Below are 18,871 nucleotides of genomic sequence, written 5' to 3' on the forward strand. Positions count from 1 at the left end.
GATGAGGTGTTAACACGGCATCGTGACTGAGTCGTTCCCAACAAGCCGACACCAGCGGCGCCAGACACTGAGTCGCGTAGACCCCCAAGTACAGTACCTTTGGTGAAGAGTGAAAACAAGCCGATGCGAGAAGTCGGGGATCGCGGCGTCTGTGCGAAACGTTGAATCCGCGCACTTCGAGCGGCGTCGGTCACGACGTGGTGCGGCGACTTCCACGGAGTCACGGACTTCAGCGAGGCTGCAGCGGCGTCGGGCCTGCGAAGAGCGTCACGTTCCAGCGAAGGTCACGGCGTCGGGTGCAGGCGGTGTCACCGGATTCAGCAGCGGCGTCGGTCCGAAGACGTCCGAAGTCGATTTCCTTGGATTTCCACCAGCTTTCCTTTCAAGGGCCCAGGGACTGGATAGGGCACCACTTGTCAGAGCAGGAGTCTCTCCAGAGACTCCAGGTGCTGGCAGAGAGACGTCTTTGCTGTCCCTGAGACTTCAAACAACAGGAGGCAAGCTCTAAATCAAGCCCTTGGAGATTTCTTCACAAGATGGAAGGCATACAAAGTCCAGTCTTTGCCCTCTTACTCTGGCAGAAGCAGCACTGCAGGAAAGCTCCACAAAGCACAGTCACAGGCAGGGCAGCACTTCTTCCTCGGCTATTCAGCTCTTCTCCAGGCAGAGGTTCCTCTTGGTTCCAGAAGTGTTTCTAAAGTCTGTGGTTTTGGGTGCCCTTTTTATACCCAATTTCTCCTTTGAAGTAGGCCTACTTCAAAGTAAAGTCTCTTCTGAATGTGAAATCCTGCTTTGCCCAGGCCAGGCCCCAGACACTCACCAGGGGGGTCGGAGACTGCATTGTGTGAGGACAGGCACAGCCCTTTCAGGTGTAAGTGACCACTCCTCCCCTCCCTCCTAGCACAAATGGCTCGTCAGGAAATGCAGACTACACCCCAGCTCCTTTTGTGTCACTGTCTAGTGTGAGGTGCAACCAGCCCAACTGTCAAACTGACCCAGACAGGGTATCCACAAACAGGCAGAGTCACAGAAATGGTATAAGCAAGAAAATACTCACTTTCTAAAAGTGGCATTTTCAAACGCACAATCTTAAAATCAACTTTACTAAAAGATGTATTTTTAAATTGTGAGCTCAGAGACCCCAAACTCCCCATGTCCATCCGCTCCCAAAGGGAATCTACACTTTAATCAGATTTAAAAGTAGCCCCCACGTTAACCTAGGAGAGGGACAGGCCTTGCAGCAGTTAAAAAAACGAATTTAGCAGTATTTCACTGTCAGGACATATAAAACACATTACTATATGTCTTACCTTAACCATACACTGCACCCTGCCCTTGGGGCTACCTAGGGCCTACCTTAGGGGTGCCTTACATGTAAGAAAAGGGAAGGTTTAGGCCTGGCAAGTGGGTACACTTGCCAAGTCGAATTTACAGTGCACATTTACACACACAGACACTGCAGTGGCAGGTCTGAGACATGATTACAGGGTTACTTGTGTGGGTGGCACAACCAGTGCTGCAGGCCCACTAGTAACATTTGATTTACAGGCCCTGGGCACCTCTAGTGCACTTTACTAGGGACTTGACAGTAAAACAAATATGCCAATCATGGAGAACCAATTACATACACATTTTAAACAGGAGCACTTGCACTTTAGCACTGGTTAGCAGTGGTAAAGTGCCCAGAGTAATAAAAACAGCAAAATCAGAGTCCAGCACACATCAATAACCTGGGGAACAGAGGCAAAAAGTTAAGGGAGACCACGCCAAGAATGAAAAGTCTAACAGTGCCTTTGTAGGTCTGATCTTCATGACTGTGCTGAGCTACTTTTCATCACCTCCCACCCATCCGGTTGATCCTCTCTCGAGGTCAAAGCAGGATTAGAGGGTTTGACTGCATTGGTGTCAGTGTCCTGGACCGGTGTGTCCCCTTGGGCTTCACCCTGCCCTTCAGAATCCACGATTTTGGCGTTATTGCCTGTTTCTTTGAGTTCAAATCTTTTGGCCTGGATGTGTCTCTTCCCTGAGGGTTCACTTTCTGTGCCCCAGCCTTCAGTGTTTTCTGGTAGCCCTTAATAGCCTGGCTCTCAATGATCACCTACAGGTCTGGTTCTTCTCATTGGACCTCCTCGTCTCCAAGATTCCTTCCTCATCACTAGACTGCCCAAATTCTTCCAAGGACTCCTGCTTCTTCTGAGGCAAAACCATAGTGTAGTGTGCCGACATCTGCTTCTGCAATTCCCTGATGGTTTTGGGCAAGAAAACTGCGCACGCCTCATAGTCCTCTGCAATGTGATCTTTAGGGAGGCATGGTTAGAGACCTCTTGTGTGTCAATAAGGAAGTACTTGTGGTGGCATTTGGGACAAAACCTAAAGAGGGTATGCTCCTTTCTCATTCTCTGACCATACAGTCTCGTTGCATCAGCCTTCTCACCATGGTGTTACCCGGTGGTGTTCTGCATTTTTTCAGTGTTATCTCTGTGTTTTCAACTTATTAGTGGCCAATCCTCACCCTCTACAGTGATTTTGGTGGGAAATTGCTTCTTTCACAATTTCTTCTTCCTCGACTCCTGACTGCTCCCTCAGGCTTCCAGACCCAATAGCGGAAAAGAATCTGAAGATGGCGACTGTGTCGAGGGATTTCTGGGACATATGTCTGATGTCACAGAAGGAGGGATTTAAACCCCAATGGTCAATGACCATGAAAAAAAAAGAGACTTCAAGGAGACTATTCCGGATTCAAACACTAGATGGCAGAATAATGGACAGCATGTGAATCCAGAAGAGATTCATGCTGGAAAACCTGTATTTACACTTCAAAGCCCCGAGAAATACATCTTTCCAATAAAAATCAGCCATGCAGAACATTATTTTACATTGTATGTAGTTTAATACATCAAACCTAAAATAAAGGTGTAAAATGTTTGCAATTCTACATTCCAAATATTTGAAACAATGGATATATTCAAAACATTGGAGTCTACCTTACATAACCCTACTGCAATTGTGGTTCAGTAATATCACATGTGGAATTACTCATATTGCAGATATCAGTCATTCTGTGATGCACCATTATCAGGAGAGTATGAGTTATCCCCCAAAGACTGACTATTATTAATATGTGGGAAACTGTGTTAATGAACTGATTTCCAGATAATATTTCAGATTTTTGAGGAGAAAAATTCCATCATGTTGGAAGTCACTTGCAGTAAAACCAGGTGCAGTAATATCACAGGGCTAATACAGATTTAGGTGAAAACTACAATTTCCACCAAAACGATTAAAAGAACCCTCTTTGTAGCGTAGACCTAGGTCTGTAATGTAAATATGATTTACTTTAATTCAGATCAACATTTACAAGTGGCTCTATTCCTACCAATCTGCTGAACTGCAAATTAACTGCTTTTATTTGATCCCATAGATGACTCCAATTTTCAACTCTTGATGGACATAATATTGCAAACCTGCAACGCAGGGATTGATGAGCAAAAAACACATCTCATTTGCAGTGCATCACTTTATCTTCGATATTCTCATTTTTGTTCCTTCCCCTCGGGGACCACAAACAAGAGGTGAAAGAAGTGTTGAAACACCTGTCAAGAGAAACTGCACCCTGAATGGTACAACAACCTGGTTTACATGCTCACCTTCACTTGGACTAAGACGGACCTCAGAAGATCTAGATTGAACCTAAATTGGCCTGCTCCCTGGAATCTCAAGGACTACTGTGACTGTCGGGCGTAGCTTGGTCAGTATAATTGGGGGCGGCCGGCAGGGGGCGTTAGCTTCAGATTTCCAGACAATCACACTGGCACATGATGTTAAAATACATTATACGACAAGCAAGGTGCACAACAGGGGCTTAAGAGGAAGTGTGAAGGGACAGGAATGCGGAATGGTAGGTTTCGCGCATCATTTTGTGAAATAACCAACATTTTTTAAGTCTTTCCAAAGACAGAGGGAGAGAGTGTGTGTGCGTTTTTGTCTGTATGTAACTCAATTCCTGGTGATATCTAACAGACACCTCGCCATACCCGACTGGAAACACCTGCACCCAGCTATTTATCACAAAATACATTTATTAGGGGGGGTGTAACACCCTACACACACACCCTGAAGCTATGCCCCTGGTGATTCTTGCGGTTTCTCAAATACTCATTAGTCATAATGCCATTGGCAGAGCTGCTGATAAATGGACAGCCTTGCTCATGAAACAAGTCCACACAGAGATCTTTCTATGTTTAGTAGATACTGTGTTACTATGGCTTCTCTTCTCCTGTACTGACGTCCAGGCACTCTCAAAACAAGTCACACTTCACCCAAAAGAGAGACAATTATTTTGCCGCAGTGTGAAAAGGGGAGGCGGTTTGGGGCACCTGCTGTTTTGTCGTGTGCTGGGGAACTATGCAAGGTGTTGGTGACATACAGGGGATGACAAAGGCAAGAGAGTTATGTTTTTCGCACTTTAACATAAGAAAGAGATACATTAAAAAGAGGAAACCTCCTTACCATACAATGTATAAATCCATTATTTGTGTGCCACTTAATGCTCCTACTTCTGCAGCACTTATCTGACTTGTCATGGTAATAAAGTATTTTGCACTGTGCTTTGCTGTACTGCAAGGCTAGTCTTTCTATATATTGTGCCAGCAGTTACAAGCCCTAAAGCCCAGGTCCTTCAAATCAGTCTACTTACTAGTTTCATAGAAATGCTGGAGTGAAACAAGAATGGTTTTACACCATGGCCTTCCATGTATCCCAAATGTGAGTTTAAGCCTTAGCAGAGGCCTGACTGGAACAGCCAGTGAGACAGCACAGGGGAGGTCTACAGGTCAGATCACACACGACACCCTGGTGCTTCTCCTTGCCACCACTCACTCACACGATCTCCCCCTGAGTTCCACCACTTTATTTTGGTTTCCTGCTATCACATGCACCTCCACCCTTCTATAGTACGTCTTGTGCTAGCTTCCTCTCTATCAGTCACATGACTGGAAGTGGCTACTTGCAATGCACTACTACTCTTCCTGGTTTAATACTAGCATTCTGGGCATGAGGAAGAATTCTCCAGCCATAAGATATCTTCACCTCTCCTTCACTCTCTCCTGTTTTTCCACCCTTCATGACTCAATCGTAGTGCCTTAAGAATGACTTACAGTGGTTTGAAGCACTACACAAATAAGCTAGTATGACCTATTCAAACACCTAGTCATACTTAAATGTCTTCTTTTCCACGCTATGATGTTTGACTCTCCTGGAGCCCTATCAGCTTTCAGAGGCCCCAAATCTCCATTTGCCTAGTCTGCACAAGTCATTTTCTGATCTGTTGGAAGCCCAATGAGGCACAAATACACCCATTTCCCTGTAGGCCTCGTCTGTTGGTACCTGACTGCCCAGTTCTCCTTGCCGCAGGAACTCTCTCCATACATGCATAGACAGAAGAAGCTGGATGTTCCCGCTGATAGCCTTTTACTATTCTGCGGGCTCTCTTTTAGTGATGACTTAGTTCTTACATGTGCCTGCACCCTCAGGCAGCATGACCAGTGTACAGCTCTATTTAAGGGTCGCCCTCACACCTGCCCCAAACAGCCCATTCAGCATGACTTGAAACAGAAACTCCCCACCCAGCTGGAAATCCTGCCCTGCCCCATAGCACCGGTAGAAAGATGCCCTCTCTGTCATCAGTTTGTGTTGCTGGTAGTTTGTGCTCCTATTTCTCTTTGTATACGATGTATTTTCAATAACCCCGTTCCATTAATTGTTTTCAAGAAGGGAGCGCTCTGAAATGAGGAAGGGTACAACAAAGAACTGATTTGTAGACAAAGACGAAAGCAACCTTTAACCACAGATTTTACATTGATAATCCTTTATTTGCTAATCAATACCAACATGCAAAAATAATTGCTAAATACAAACCTCTACAATTTTTTTAACCTACTGCGTTTGTTGTGTAAAGATTTAAGAATGATTAAAACTGAAATATTAGTTTCATATTTTGTATAATATGTAATCTTTAAAATTTATGGCAGCTTCTTGCAAGAATGTTCCAATATTTAGGATCTTACAAAAAAAAAAAAAAGGAGAACAGCTCTTTTCATGGGAATACATTCTCAAAGCTAGAAGTAAGGCAGCGGCTCTAATGGTATATTGAGCCCTACACACATATCTAATACAACTTTAAAGAAAATGCATGTTTTTAGCATTAAACCATATTTTAGAAGCATACTTGTAAATGTTACAAAACAATTACAATCAAAATATGTTTTTCTCAAGTACAAACTTTATAGTTCATATTTCGTCTAGCGAGATTTAATTGTTGCTTGTTGATCTTTGGTCGCAAGAAACATGCTACCACCAGGAAAGGGTAACCTCTAGATAGCCAGTTATGCTTCTTTGCCACGTTACAGACCCCTCAAGCAGGGCACGGCCACTTTTACGGCGCCAGCACCCTATGGTCACTCCGTCACGCACCAGATCTATCCATCTACATGATGTACACTTTCTCAGCTTGGGAGAAGTTGAAAACTTCTTTGGTTCTTGGGCAAATAACCTTGTCATCATGGCGGATGGAGAGGAGGGACTGAAATAGAAGAAAGAATATTAGTGCTCCTCTTAGATGGCAGTATTACAGGGCTCATGAGCTTTAGTCAAATATCTGTTCCCTGCTTATATGTCAAAGATTTTAATAACGTTAGGACTTCTAAAATTACCTCTGCATTGTTATAATGTAGTTTGAAGGCGTGTAATTTAAATTTAGGTCAATCCCCATACAAATACACACTTAACACTCAAATAAGAAGTTACTTACCTAAAATTTTAAATGTCCAATCGGGTGTGTGCTTCAAAATCATATGGTGAAAAATACAACCTAAACATGGTGCTCACATAGTGGGGTATGAATTATTTTGAGGCTTCACATTTGAATGTGAGCCAAGATAAAAAGATATTTTGACATCTGCCTGGATCCAGTCATTAAATGGGAGAATAATGCACTGCAAGTGCCCCTAAAATAGGTTCACAAATAAAAATTGGACCAAAGCACAGAAACTATGGGTGGTAAGCCTCTAAAGTCTCTTCCACTCTAAGCTGACTTAAACATCGAAAACAGGCTTAAATATACACTGAACCCAACTATTTTTTTTTTAGCAGGATCACCACTTAGCATTTCTCTACACATACCGGAGTCCACTTTAAAGTATTATCTAACTGCCCTTTACACTGAGCTAACCATCAGCTCTGAATCATGAAAACCAGTTTATGTAGAGATAAGCCATCGGAACGGTGCATCAAAACTGGATTTCTACATTCCAATGGACTGTAGCACCAGGTGGCCAAAGTGATCCCAACACTGTCCTGAAATATTTGCACACTATTCCAAATTGGAGAAATACTTCTCCAGTGTTACATTATCCAACTGCAGCAAGTGACAGTTGGTCAGCAATCACAATATTTAAAAAAGGGAAGCTTTAACAAATTAAAGAAAGATCTGATCCCCTTGACAGTATGTTACTTAAGACTTCTTAAAAAGCCAATTTCTGCAAAGCAGTTTCATGACAGTGGATCCTGCCACTAAGCAGCGCTGCTAAGCACCTGGGGGATGGGGGGCAAGAGTCCAACCCTGCCCTCAGCAGTCTTTACTATGAGACAGCATACTGCAACCCTTCTTCCACTTTTCAGCACATTCCTGGTTTTCACTCTACGTAATGATGCACTCTTTTTCATGTAGTGAAAGCCTGGAGATGGAGCACTGTTTTCCTTGGTTACCCGATTTCCACAAATAACCCAAGACATACAAGTCATTCAATAACAGTCCTCTTTCTGTGTTCCGTTTCTTATGCCTTTTGGTCTCTTTAGTCTGTCCATATCCCAGACCCTGTGCAGCAGTCGCTGCTGAAGCCGGCCGATGATTTGCTGCTCCTGGCTACCGGCTCAAAACTGCCTGCACTGCGCTCCTACTCTGAGGTGCCTGATTTCTACGACTCTGCTTTAAACCCAGCTTTTGCTACTGTGCTGCCTGCACATTTCAGATTCCTTGATTCTCAGCTCTTGTCCTGGTTCTATTTGGCTTTTCCTGACTAGTTGTCATGAAATCCTATCAAGCGCGCTTTTTCCAAATTCTGTTCTGGTGCCACTGCTCCTGTTTCTGATTCTTGTCCTGGTGCTATAGTGCATGTTATGCTGATAAAGTTCAAGCTGTTTCAGTAGTCCTGCCCTGATGCTATACACAGAACTTCTGTTTTTGAATTGCTTTGCAAATTTCTACTTTGTGATTCTTTGTACTTGTGGTTGTCTAATTTCCTGTGTCTATCCTGCTTTCCCATTTATTTGATTTAGGTGTGATCTGTCTACTATTCCATTAGTCTACTGTTCTTGCTATGTTCTTGATTTCCTAAAAACCTGAACCCGTTGCTCCCCCAAGTGCAGTTCCTTTGTTTTATTCCCTGTGCTCTGGTTCCTTTGTCATTTCTGGTGCCTGTGCTAAAAGCACTTTTTCAGTGATAAGCACTTGTCAGTGAGTTCTGAGGCTAAATGTCCCAGACACAGAAAATCACATTAGCCCTCTTCTGTCACAGGGATGCTGGGGATTTTTCCAAGATCCTATAAAAAACTGTTACATACAGTGCCTTGATCTATTTTAGTTACAAAAATCATTTTCACATAACACACACGCTACAATTTATGGCATGCAGTCTGTTATGATGCTGCTTTGTAGCTATTGCTTCTTATTTTACTTTTTCATGGTTGGTTATGAGCCGCATTATTTGGTTCCAGTAATACCTTTCTTATCTAGGCTTTTTTCTCCTGCATATCCTGTCAAATTTACTCCAGCTTTCTTCTCCAATTCAGTCTTTACAGGAACTCGTTGGTACATGCTTCTCTACCCTACCAAATTCCCTTTTCTTTGTTAGCTATTTCTGTCCCAGTCTCAACAGCAGTCTTTACAAACGAGTGATAACATGGTTGAAAAAGGCCATCCGCCCAAGGTCCTCCCCAAACCTACCATGTGAAAACAAATGAATGTTTTAATAGTCAACAAGCTTTCCTGAAGAATAAATGAATGAATGTTAGTTACAAGGCTTGCGCTTGGATACTCATCAATAGCAGTTCATTACAACGAAGGGCCAAATTGTGCTGGGATCAATCATTTCCAAAAGCCAAGATGATTACTGATTAGCCACAAATGCAAAGGAGAAGACATCAAATTTGTAGGTCCAAGGACCCGAAGAGGATACCCACCACTGTTTGCTCACATAAAACGAGGTGCATGCCCGAGAAAGTATGTAGATGCTTGTATTTCCTCACCTTTCACACCAGGTAGATGGTGGAATTCTGGAAAAGCTAAAGTGTTTCAATTCCTACAAATGTAGGCTGGGATAGAAGGCATTCCTGTAGTCTAGTCAAGAGGATACACGCCGCTCTGCCATGATCGAGTGTAGAGAGGATGAGATGAGAAGCAAGTGTCCAACTGATGGAACTGACCACTCAGAAAATCGGTCCCAGGTGGACATTTGGAACATCAATTTCCTATTAGCATAGGAACAGGCACTTTAACAGCCAGTTGACCATTAGGAACACCGCATTCTAGGATTAATCTGGCGGATATTAGGTAAACTAGCCCTTTATCACCAAAAGCACAGGCACTTTATTAACTACTCAACTGTACTGAACATCGTAGCTCAGGAAAAACCCTAAAAAGAAAAAACAGGCAGGTATTCGGCATAAAAGCACTTTACTTTTGGATGTCTTATTTACTGCACAACCCTTGTTGCTAACTGGTACTTCAAACTTAGCGTAAATGTCTGTTCAGATCGGAAGGCATCACAGTGCGACCTCCTACTGAATAATTTCTAAAAGGAATAGCCAGTATGGGAGACTCCAAGACACTCTTACACTTTACAATTACTGGGCACGTTCTTGTTTCAGCTCTGCTCACAGGGGCACACAGGCCTTGCTTATTTTGATCGTATTCTGATATTATTTTTATCTGCTTTTTCTTTAAAATATTATTGTATTGTCCTAATAGCGAAATAGTTGGCTGATCTTAGTTTTAATATAAGTATCCAATTTGTACAGGTTTCTTTTTTTACACAAGTGTTGTGTGGTGACCTGAACCCGTTTGGTTAGCTCTTTGGACGGTCTATACCAATTTGTCAATTAAGCAGCAGTGGCATGAAGAGCTAATTGCTCCTCTTTGCCAGTTACCCAGGTACGGGTGTACAGATGGGCATCAGCCACTGCCAGCACTTTAGCAACATTCACTGGAAAAGCATTCTGGTCAAAAGTTAATCTGTAGATCTTTTCAACACACTCTCCGCTCTTGAATCAGAAAATGCGAGTATGCTTCGACGTCCTAAATACATCAGGGAAGAGGAAACATGCAAGTACTCATCTTCCATGGGACGAGAACTAATGTGCTGATTGAGAGAAAGCAATAGGATTGTATGTGTGGTGTTATGTGTGTACTTGTGAGAGACAAAAAGAAGAAAAATATTTAAAATGTGTTTTTGACATCGCAATCATGTGAAAGGGATTTATATGGATTTTACTTTTTCATTTTCTACTATTCCTGTTCATGGCTTATAACTTTGCAAGCAGGTCCAAAGAAGCTTCGAAAAAAGAACTGGGATAAAGCAGTGGTTCCCAACCTTTTGACTTCTGTGGACCCCTGCTTTATCATGACTGGAACCCGGAGACCCCCACTAAATCATTATTGAAATCCAGGGACACCACCCCCACTGAGCCATTACTGAAAGCTGAAGACCTAATCTGTTAATATGATTTAATATTTTAAGCTGTCGCGGACCCCCTGAGGAGGCTTCGCGGACCCCCAGTGGTCCCCGGACCACAGATTGGGAACCACTGGGATAAAGCATAGAAGGGATTGAAGGAAGTAGTTAACCTGGCCTAAATGTAAAGCTCTCTAAAATAAGCTTCCACTGCGGGAGTGTCACTGTTCCCATAACCCGGGAATAAGATAAGAATGAGAGTTAAGAAAAATACATTATAGCAGCACAGAGTGGTCTTCTCATTTCACTTCATCTGCTAGGAGCAAACCCCAACAACGTGAAGGTCTTGTGCTGCAAGATCTGAGACTACAATGGCAGAACAATGGTTTTAGAGTACAGTGAGGCACTAGAGTTTAAGAGTGTCTAAATGTATGCAGAATTTTTATAGGTAAAATCCATAACACAACTGAAACATGTTAACTATTCAAATAGAATACAATGACCAACCCACATTCAGATGTCAGTTTTTCATTTAAAAAATGTGCAATTCTTTTATTTTGGCTGAAGTTCATGTAAAGTATTTCTATTGTAGTTACACTTACATTGTAACCGTACACATATCCATTGGGTAACATCATAGGTGGATTATTCTCATTCATTACGTCTCCGGAAATCTTGCAGACTAGCCGCGAGTTGGCACAGTGTGCCATTGGCAAGGGTTGAGCCAGCTTGTTCAAGGACTTGCTGCACACAGGGCAGTCAGGGTTTTTGGAAGTCCCATCCTCTTTGTAGCATTGTCTAACAGGCAGTCAAGGAGTAAACCCGGCTCCAGTAAGAAATGTCAAATATACATCATAATAGACAAAATGTTAAGAGTGGCAATTTTCCCTTTTAAAGCTTGCACAGAAGGAATAATTTCCATAATTCATGTCACACGTAGATCTTCAGTGTCTATGATCTCACTGTGCTGATCCACCTCCCTTGGTCTAACTCAACCTTTGGTTTCATTTATTCTGCCCATAAACCTTGGCTCGGTAGATCACACCTGTCGCTGCCTAAGGATAATGCTCTGCTTCACAATTTTTCACTTATCTTTATTACTGTCTTCTTGTTTGACTTAACCTCACTGAGGGCATGATGTCTCCTTAAAATGATAATATTCCCTACTGAATGCGGATTCTGATTGTGTGTATTACGAGGTCTCCTGTGTCATGTGTAGCAAATGCCAAAAATGATCAAGATTGGTGCCAGTGTTCACCCACTGCAAAGTTTTAACTGGATTTATTTATTCCATTTAGATGCGTAATTTTTTATTCAACTAGACCAGCCAAGGGAGGATTTGTGGACAGACCTTCAGAATGCCAATCTAGCGAGTTCAGGATATGACATTACACACAGTGTGATAACCTGCCGTTCTACACCAATATAAGAGCCGGTCATCTTTATTGGTGTCCTTTCCCTGAGAGCCTCTGTTGTTCCTTGTGATGTATGAACCATTGCTTGAGTTGCCCACGTTTAGAAAATATTTCCTGTGAGACACTTTTCTTCTCTACTTATCCACTGCAGCCCATCAAGATTCAATGTTGTCTAGTGCCCACTAACCTGATAAAGTTATTCTGGAGCAAACATTCATCAGGTACTTCTAATGATTTTACTGGAAAAGGCCTACCAAGAAAAAGCACTTGCTTATCAAAAGACACAGTTGGCAACCAGGAGTTGTACTTGTATGTGTTACATGTATAGTCTGCTACCCAGTACAGGTGTTAGGTAGCGTACTATGCAATTTATCGGTCTAAGCACTTTTTGGGACAGGAATGTCCCTTGTCCAATCATGTTCCCCTGCCTTGAGTTCCCATCTGAGAGTATTTGGAATCCTGTTTTTTGATGTTCTAATCTATAGTTTGCAGAGGTGAATAAGACCATGTTGGCCTTCAGGTTCCATTTTTGAAAGTCCTGGCCTGTTCCTGGGCCCAGGATGGGGGTAAGGTTGTTTCCTGTGTCAATGGAAGTGTATTGCTGACATTTCTGAAGCTGAAAGGAGAACCTTTCTCTCTACCTGAAGTAGGGAGAGAGAAGACAAGGCTTGTTTAGAAATTCAGTTTGACCCTTTTGCTCAGAGGGGCTGCTTCCTGTACCAAAGACATCTGGTAGTTGGTGTGGGTGAAGGGTGGGGCTGCAGTCAGTTGTTCAGAATTGAGAGAGATCCTAGAGGTGAAGTCTGCCTTTTGTTTCTTACCTGCCACTGTCCAGTGACACGGTTGATAGGCTTGGTGAAGAAACCTCACATCTCTGTGTCTCTTTTGTGGAAACTGCTGTAAGAGCATTATTCTACACAAAGATGTGTCTGGAGAAATGCCAGAGCATGTACGTGAAAGAAGATCCTCTCAAAACAGTTCTGAAAGTGCAGGCAGAAAATCCACATCCTCGATCTGCTTTAACTATATAAAAGTGGAAGCCAGTGACCCACTTATTGCTCCAGTTCCTAGGTTTTTTTGACAGCAGAGTACTTTTGGGTCTGTCGTGCAACCAGTCTGCCTGACAGCCAGCTTCCCAGACATCACCTGGCATCTTGCCTAGCTCTACAGCTCACCTTATACACCTGGAAGCCAACTTGTTTGCTGGAACAGAAAAGGAGCATGCCAACCCTGCGAGAGGTGTGTCTGTACAGACAGTGCCAGAAAGAATCCACCAGACCCGGTACTGATGGCCTATCAGGCCAGGTGAGACTGCAGAGAGGGACCGATGAGCCCCAGACGTTTGGAAGCAGCCTCTCCAGTAGTGCAGTTCCAAGAGGGAATCCTGGATTGGCAGCAGCACTGTGGCTGGTCCCTCACCTTAAATCAATAACTGTGGCTGCTTTGGCTGTCATAGTCACCAAAACCCACAGCTGTGTTGTGGTGGACATCACCACCAGAAGCAAAACCTGTGCCCATGCTGGTGGTTGCACCTGAAACCAAGAGTGTGCCCATGGTGGTCAACAGTGTAACATTGCCAAAGACCACCTTGCAGCTGCCATCATACCATTCTGAGCCCCCACATCTACATAACAGCCCATCTTCTGTTTATTACTAAGTGATCCAGAAGGAGGTCCAACACCTGCTGAAGGCATCCACAGACACCAAGTGCATGCATCAGTTGAAGGACTGCAGTTGGGAATTCTTGCTATCCAAGTCTGCTGCCCTATCCTGCTGTGGCCAGCTCAGCTCAAGGGTCATGTCGGCAGCAAGCACATCTCCTCCCAGAAGCAGGGGAGACTGGAGACATGTATTGCAAGTTTCCGCCCACCCATAGTTTTCTCATGTAAGTAAAGCACTAAGTTGGACAATCAATTACTAAACTGCTGTATGGTTGTCGTTTCCTGAGTTGAAGCACCCACTCCCTGAGAAGCCCACAATTGCTTGACATCGCTACCACTGGGAGTCAAGTGCTAAGAGGGATGTACTTGGCCCAGACTGCACAACCATGGTAGGACAGATCCTGGGACATCAGATCAAATGTCCAGTCAGCCCCCCACGGCTGAAGCCCAATAGCCCCTGCTTGCCCATGGCTCTCAGGTCTGACAGCGCTATAATGATTTCAACCAGTACTGGAGGACAAAGGGGTTACAATCTGTAAAGGTAACCACTTGAACAGCAGGTTACTTGGGGTCTAGCACCTAAAACGTTGCCACCGGGAGTTACTGCTCGCTGGTGTGATATTTTCTTAACTGCTGAAGGGATTGTTTGTGACGAAAACCACACTCCTTAAAGCTGTTTTGAAAGCCTTGCAGAAAATTAGTATTGGGGACATTAAGATAGATGTGGAGATCATTAGAAAGATAACGTTGAGAAGGGAGAAGTGACTATCATATCTGGGAAAGCATTTAACTACAAAATACAGTGATCCGTTGAAACCACACTTTGTGGAGACAGGGAGTCAATTAAGTGCCTCCCTCAGTAAGGGAATGACTATAGAATGTCAGGTCCTCACGATGCATCCAGCTAGACTCCAACTAGCTTGTAGCATTTTGCAACACTCCTAAATACACATGAGCACCAGCTAAGACTTTTAAATCCAAAGTGGGACCAGACTGGCCACTAATATTAATAGCTTGTCCACATTTATATAGCACACGTTTAAGAATTGAATTACTTATGGCATCTGACAGCCAGTAAACAAATTCAAGAATTTTTAATGTGCAACTGGTTTCCTGTGAAATGATAGCAATGATTGAAACATCACTGAATGACCAGATTTGTGAGATTAGGAAATCAACTGTGTTCTAATCCTCTTAGAAAGAAGGTCAGCTACTTAAAACTAAATATACGTGGTCCAATGGAGCGTTATCAAGCTCCCAAGGCAAAAGAATAAATAGCATAAGGGATGTGCAAATCAGTCTTCAACTATAGCTTGACTGCAGAAAGGATGTTTTGCTACCTCCTCATCATTCTGCCTTCTAGGGACCCACACCGGTTTCAAGGCATATAATTAAAACTTCACTAGATGGGTTGTCTGTTGCAACAAGGACTGGCTGGTGCTTCGTAATGTGCCTAATTTTGGCCATGTTATGCTCTGCAGATTTTACCTTTATCTCTGAGCAATGCTGATACAGCCCACAATATGCCTCTAGAAAAAAAAATGGAATCTACACGACCAGAAGTAAGAGTAAGGGCATTTATTTCTATGGTACAAAGGTGTTTTTTTTATGTTAAAATGTGTTTATGTCACCTGCACAGTTTTCCTCAACTTTCCTTCCCGCCAGGACTAAGGCTGTAAATCAAATACATCATATATGTTGGTGGATTTCAATCTGATTTTTGGTGGGTCCTGAAATTCTAAGCAATTAAAAAGATGTCTTTAAATTCTGTATTTAACTTGTTGCATTTGATATGCGTCAAGAGAGAGGTCAAAAGTCAGGCTACGTCTTCTGACAAATTGCTGCCTTTTTTTTTTTTTTTAAACATGTGGATTAGTGTCAACAAACTCCTCATACATTGCAGTAAGACGAAGAAATGTAAAGTGAATTATGTGGCAATCTTGCTAGGGTACAGAGAGTGTAAGAGGAAAGGCAGTAAGCCTCAATTTTGTAGCACACAACAAAATGTAAATACCTGTTAAACTGTACACATTCAGCAGGAAGGCAAAAATTAAGCACATTTTTTGTATTGCTAAAGTGCGATGGAAGCAAAGAGTTGAATCGGATCTACGCATTGAAGACTCACTGAAACCTGATTTCCACACATTTTCATCTGTGTGCAATATAGTTTAATCAGTACAACTGTATGTATGTGCAAATGTAGTGGCCACTTCAATGGAAAATGTACAATCTCTAAATGACAAGGCGCTGCCACACGATGCTTTAGTTGCATTAAAAAACACCTGCCTCATACCTATTAAAGCTACGTGGGTCGTGAAAGTCTGTTATAGAAAGTGGTTCTTGGGTCTAAAACGTTTGGGAAGCACTGCCAAAGATATAACTATGGGAAATGAGTTGTCAGTAGGGAGCGTGTAGTTCAGTGACTGTGTGGGACACACACGTGGAGTGCCTGCCATGCTCACTATTCTTTATTCAAGAAGCAGTTTATTTCTCTCCAACTATGAGGCAGGGATCTCCAAGCAGAGTGTGGAATATGGCAACGCAACCGAGATACCTTAAAGGATAACTGTCCTTGTCTTCAAACACATAAGCAAGTTTGCTAAATACATTGTGGAAACCAGTACTCCTGCTTCCTTGAGTAACCCAACATGACCTTGACTTAGTAGCAGACCTGAAGTTTATTTACTTTCAGAAAAGGTGAAAAGAACCAAGAAAAACATAAAAAAATGCAAATAATCAGAAAAATTGAAAAAGGGAAAAGGAGAAACACTTTACAGTGGAGCATCAAAAACGCAGACAATGACATAAATATAGGCATACCAAAAATTGCAGCCTGTTGAAGTAAACAGGATCTTACAGCCACAATAGCAATGGAACACACCTTAGCAAACAATACCAAACATCTAAACTAAGACAAGTGAGCCCTAGGAGATCATTCTAAAAAATGGAAACGAAGTAATAAGCCACCCTGCAAGGCTTTTAAGTCAATTTACATAGTTTAGGTCAAAACAAAACTTAGAGATACATAATGACATGCGCAGCCACTTTCCAAACTTATTCATCTACCTTTGAGGAAAAATGAAACAAGTGTCTCTCTGGAGCTTTGCATGATTGAGAAGTAACTAATTACAATGTCTATCACTGTGTGAAAACACAAGCCGGATTCAAAAGGATACGGAGTTTTAATAGCGGAGAGGCCAGCTTGAAGCGTTATGGTGAAGACAGAGTTATTCCCCAACTGGTGTAGTCTATAGTTATCATATCGAAACTGCTGAATCAGCATTCTCCACCGCGCGGGGTCCAGAAGATCCTGTATCAGTTAGAAAAAAATCATGTCACGAAACTGAGACAAACAAAATGACCAATATGTCCATTAGGCGAAAGAGAAGGATTATATAGTATTTTGAACTTGAAGAAACAATGTGTACATTAGAGAAGATACATAGCAATTAATGAGAAACAACAAATTACAGCTTATTTCTTGTGCCGTAAATCTGCAGCACCTTGCTAAGTTGTTTTAATTATGGCAGTAAGTAAAATAAAGGAAATATTACTTACCTACAACCATAGACTTGCAATGGAGTGCTGGACTGGGAAAATTGAAGGGAGTTTTTCTCCAAGTTTTATTTTCAGGTTTCGTCTTCACCACGACTAGAATTACTCAGCCACACATCCTTGGGAAGCCTACAGTTATTGGGGTGAGCACTTCACTGCCAGTGCTTAAGTTGAGCCATGACATGTTTTCAGGGACCGGCATTTATATTTTTGCATCAGACGTTTACCAAGAGGAAATAAAAGAAAAAGCCAGAAAGACGGAGGAAGAGAAAGACTAAAACGCCACCACAGAAGAGGATGGAAGGAACCAGCAAGAGTGAGATAAAGGGGCAAAGATTGTCTGGTAGTGGATGAAAGAGGCACAGGGTGGAAAACAGACTACGCACGCGAACGTTCAATTGCATGGCCTGCAACCTACTGAGCAGAGCACCAGTACTCACTCCTTTACAAATTAATAATTGCCTAGTGCTAAGTTACTTTAAGTCCATAGTGTGTGGTGTAGTGTGTGGTGTGGTGTAGTGTGTGGTGTGGTGTGTGTGTGTGCGTGTCATATGTGCCTCTACGGAAGAAACAAGCAGCATTTTCTATTGGTGGCAGTGTTTGTTGTAGAATCACATAATACAGGCCGTTTATGAAGCAGATCCTCCCCTGTGGAACTGCACGTGGCCCAGGTGAAATGCAACAACAGGTCTCAATACCTGTTTGATTCACAAGTTTCTCTTCTCTAGCGGTAATCACCTACAAAGCAATGCTGAGGGAAATGTGACTGGAAACCATGTATCTACTGTATAAATGACAGCTCGTTCTGAGCAGCCTTAAAAACCCCACAGTGCACTCTTTCTCAAGGGGTTGAATCGGGCACATGTGTGTGATGTCCTAGGACCTAGGCCCACATATTATGTAAATGACTCACACGGATACCAGAGGGATGGTTACTAGAACTGGCCTCGGGCACGTGCGCCCAGCCTTTATTGGCAGGGTCACCTGACTGGTGACACCTCTGGTGGATGGATGTAGGGGTGAGTGTAGAAGCCAGCCCTCGCAGAGTGGTTTGTGAAAACACTAGAATGCGTCCAGCAGGACACTACAATGTGTGCCAGGAAGCTTTTGCAAAAAGGGCCTGAATTCCTGTTTTCTCGGGCAGCACTAAAGAATTCTTATCCGTCATCTGGTGTGTTGCAGCAACAGAATGCACAAGGCCATGAGATCACACAAATGTAGGATGTGCAGAACCAGGATCTGTATTAGTCTTAACAATCTGAATAATTTCCTGAATATCCATGATCCTACGAGGAGAAAAATATCCTTCATGCGGCTTGCATCTGGCACTGGTCCTGTGAAGTTTAGCATTTGCCTTGAAATTTTTGAAAAAAGTGGTGGGGAGAGTCACTGTGCACTGAAGGTGCTCATTGACCAATGCCAGGGATTCTGCATTCACCAGCTAGTAGTCCACGCATGGAAATACATGGATTTTTGACAGTGAAGCTACCACAACTGCCCATCACTTTTGTAA

The 18,871-nt window shown here is 42.9% G+C and overlaps 1 protein-coding gene across 2 annotated transcripts in view; it reads right to left on the minus strand.

Moving 5' to 3' along the window:
* Positions 1-5,837: 5,837 nt before the first annotated feature.
* Positions 5,838-18,871, minus strand: part of MAEA (macrophage erythroblast attacher, E3 ubiquitin ligase) — a 228,082-nt gene continuing 215,048 nt past the window's right edge. For both annotated transcript variants that reach the window (XM_069204052.1, XM_069204043.1), the window contains exons 7-9: positions 16,980-17,113; positions 11,330-11,525; positions 5,838-6,580 (exon numbers count right to left, since the gene is read on the minus strand). In XM_069204052.1, coding sequence (XP_069060153.1) covers positions 6,485-6,580; positions 11,330-11,525; positions 16,980-17,113 — 426 coding nt within the window. In that variant the 3' untranslated portion in view covers positions 5,838-6,484. The remainder of the gene's footprint in view (positions 6,581-11,329; positions 11,526-16,979; positions 17,114-18,871) is intronic.

The sequence above is a fragment of the Pleurodeles waltl genome, chromosome 1_2, assembly GCF_031143425.1.
Source record: "Pleurodeles waltl isolate 20211129_DDA chromosome 1_2, aPleWal1.hap1.20221129, whole genome shotgun sequence".
Taxonomy (NCBI): Eukaryota; Metazoa; Chordata; class Amphibia; order Caudata; family Salamandridae; genus Pleurodeles; species Pleurodeles waltl.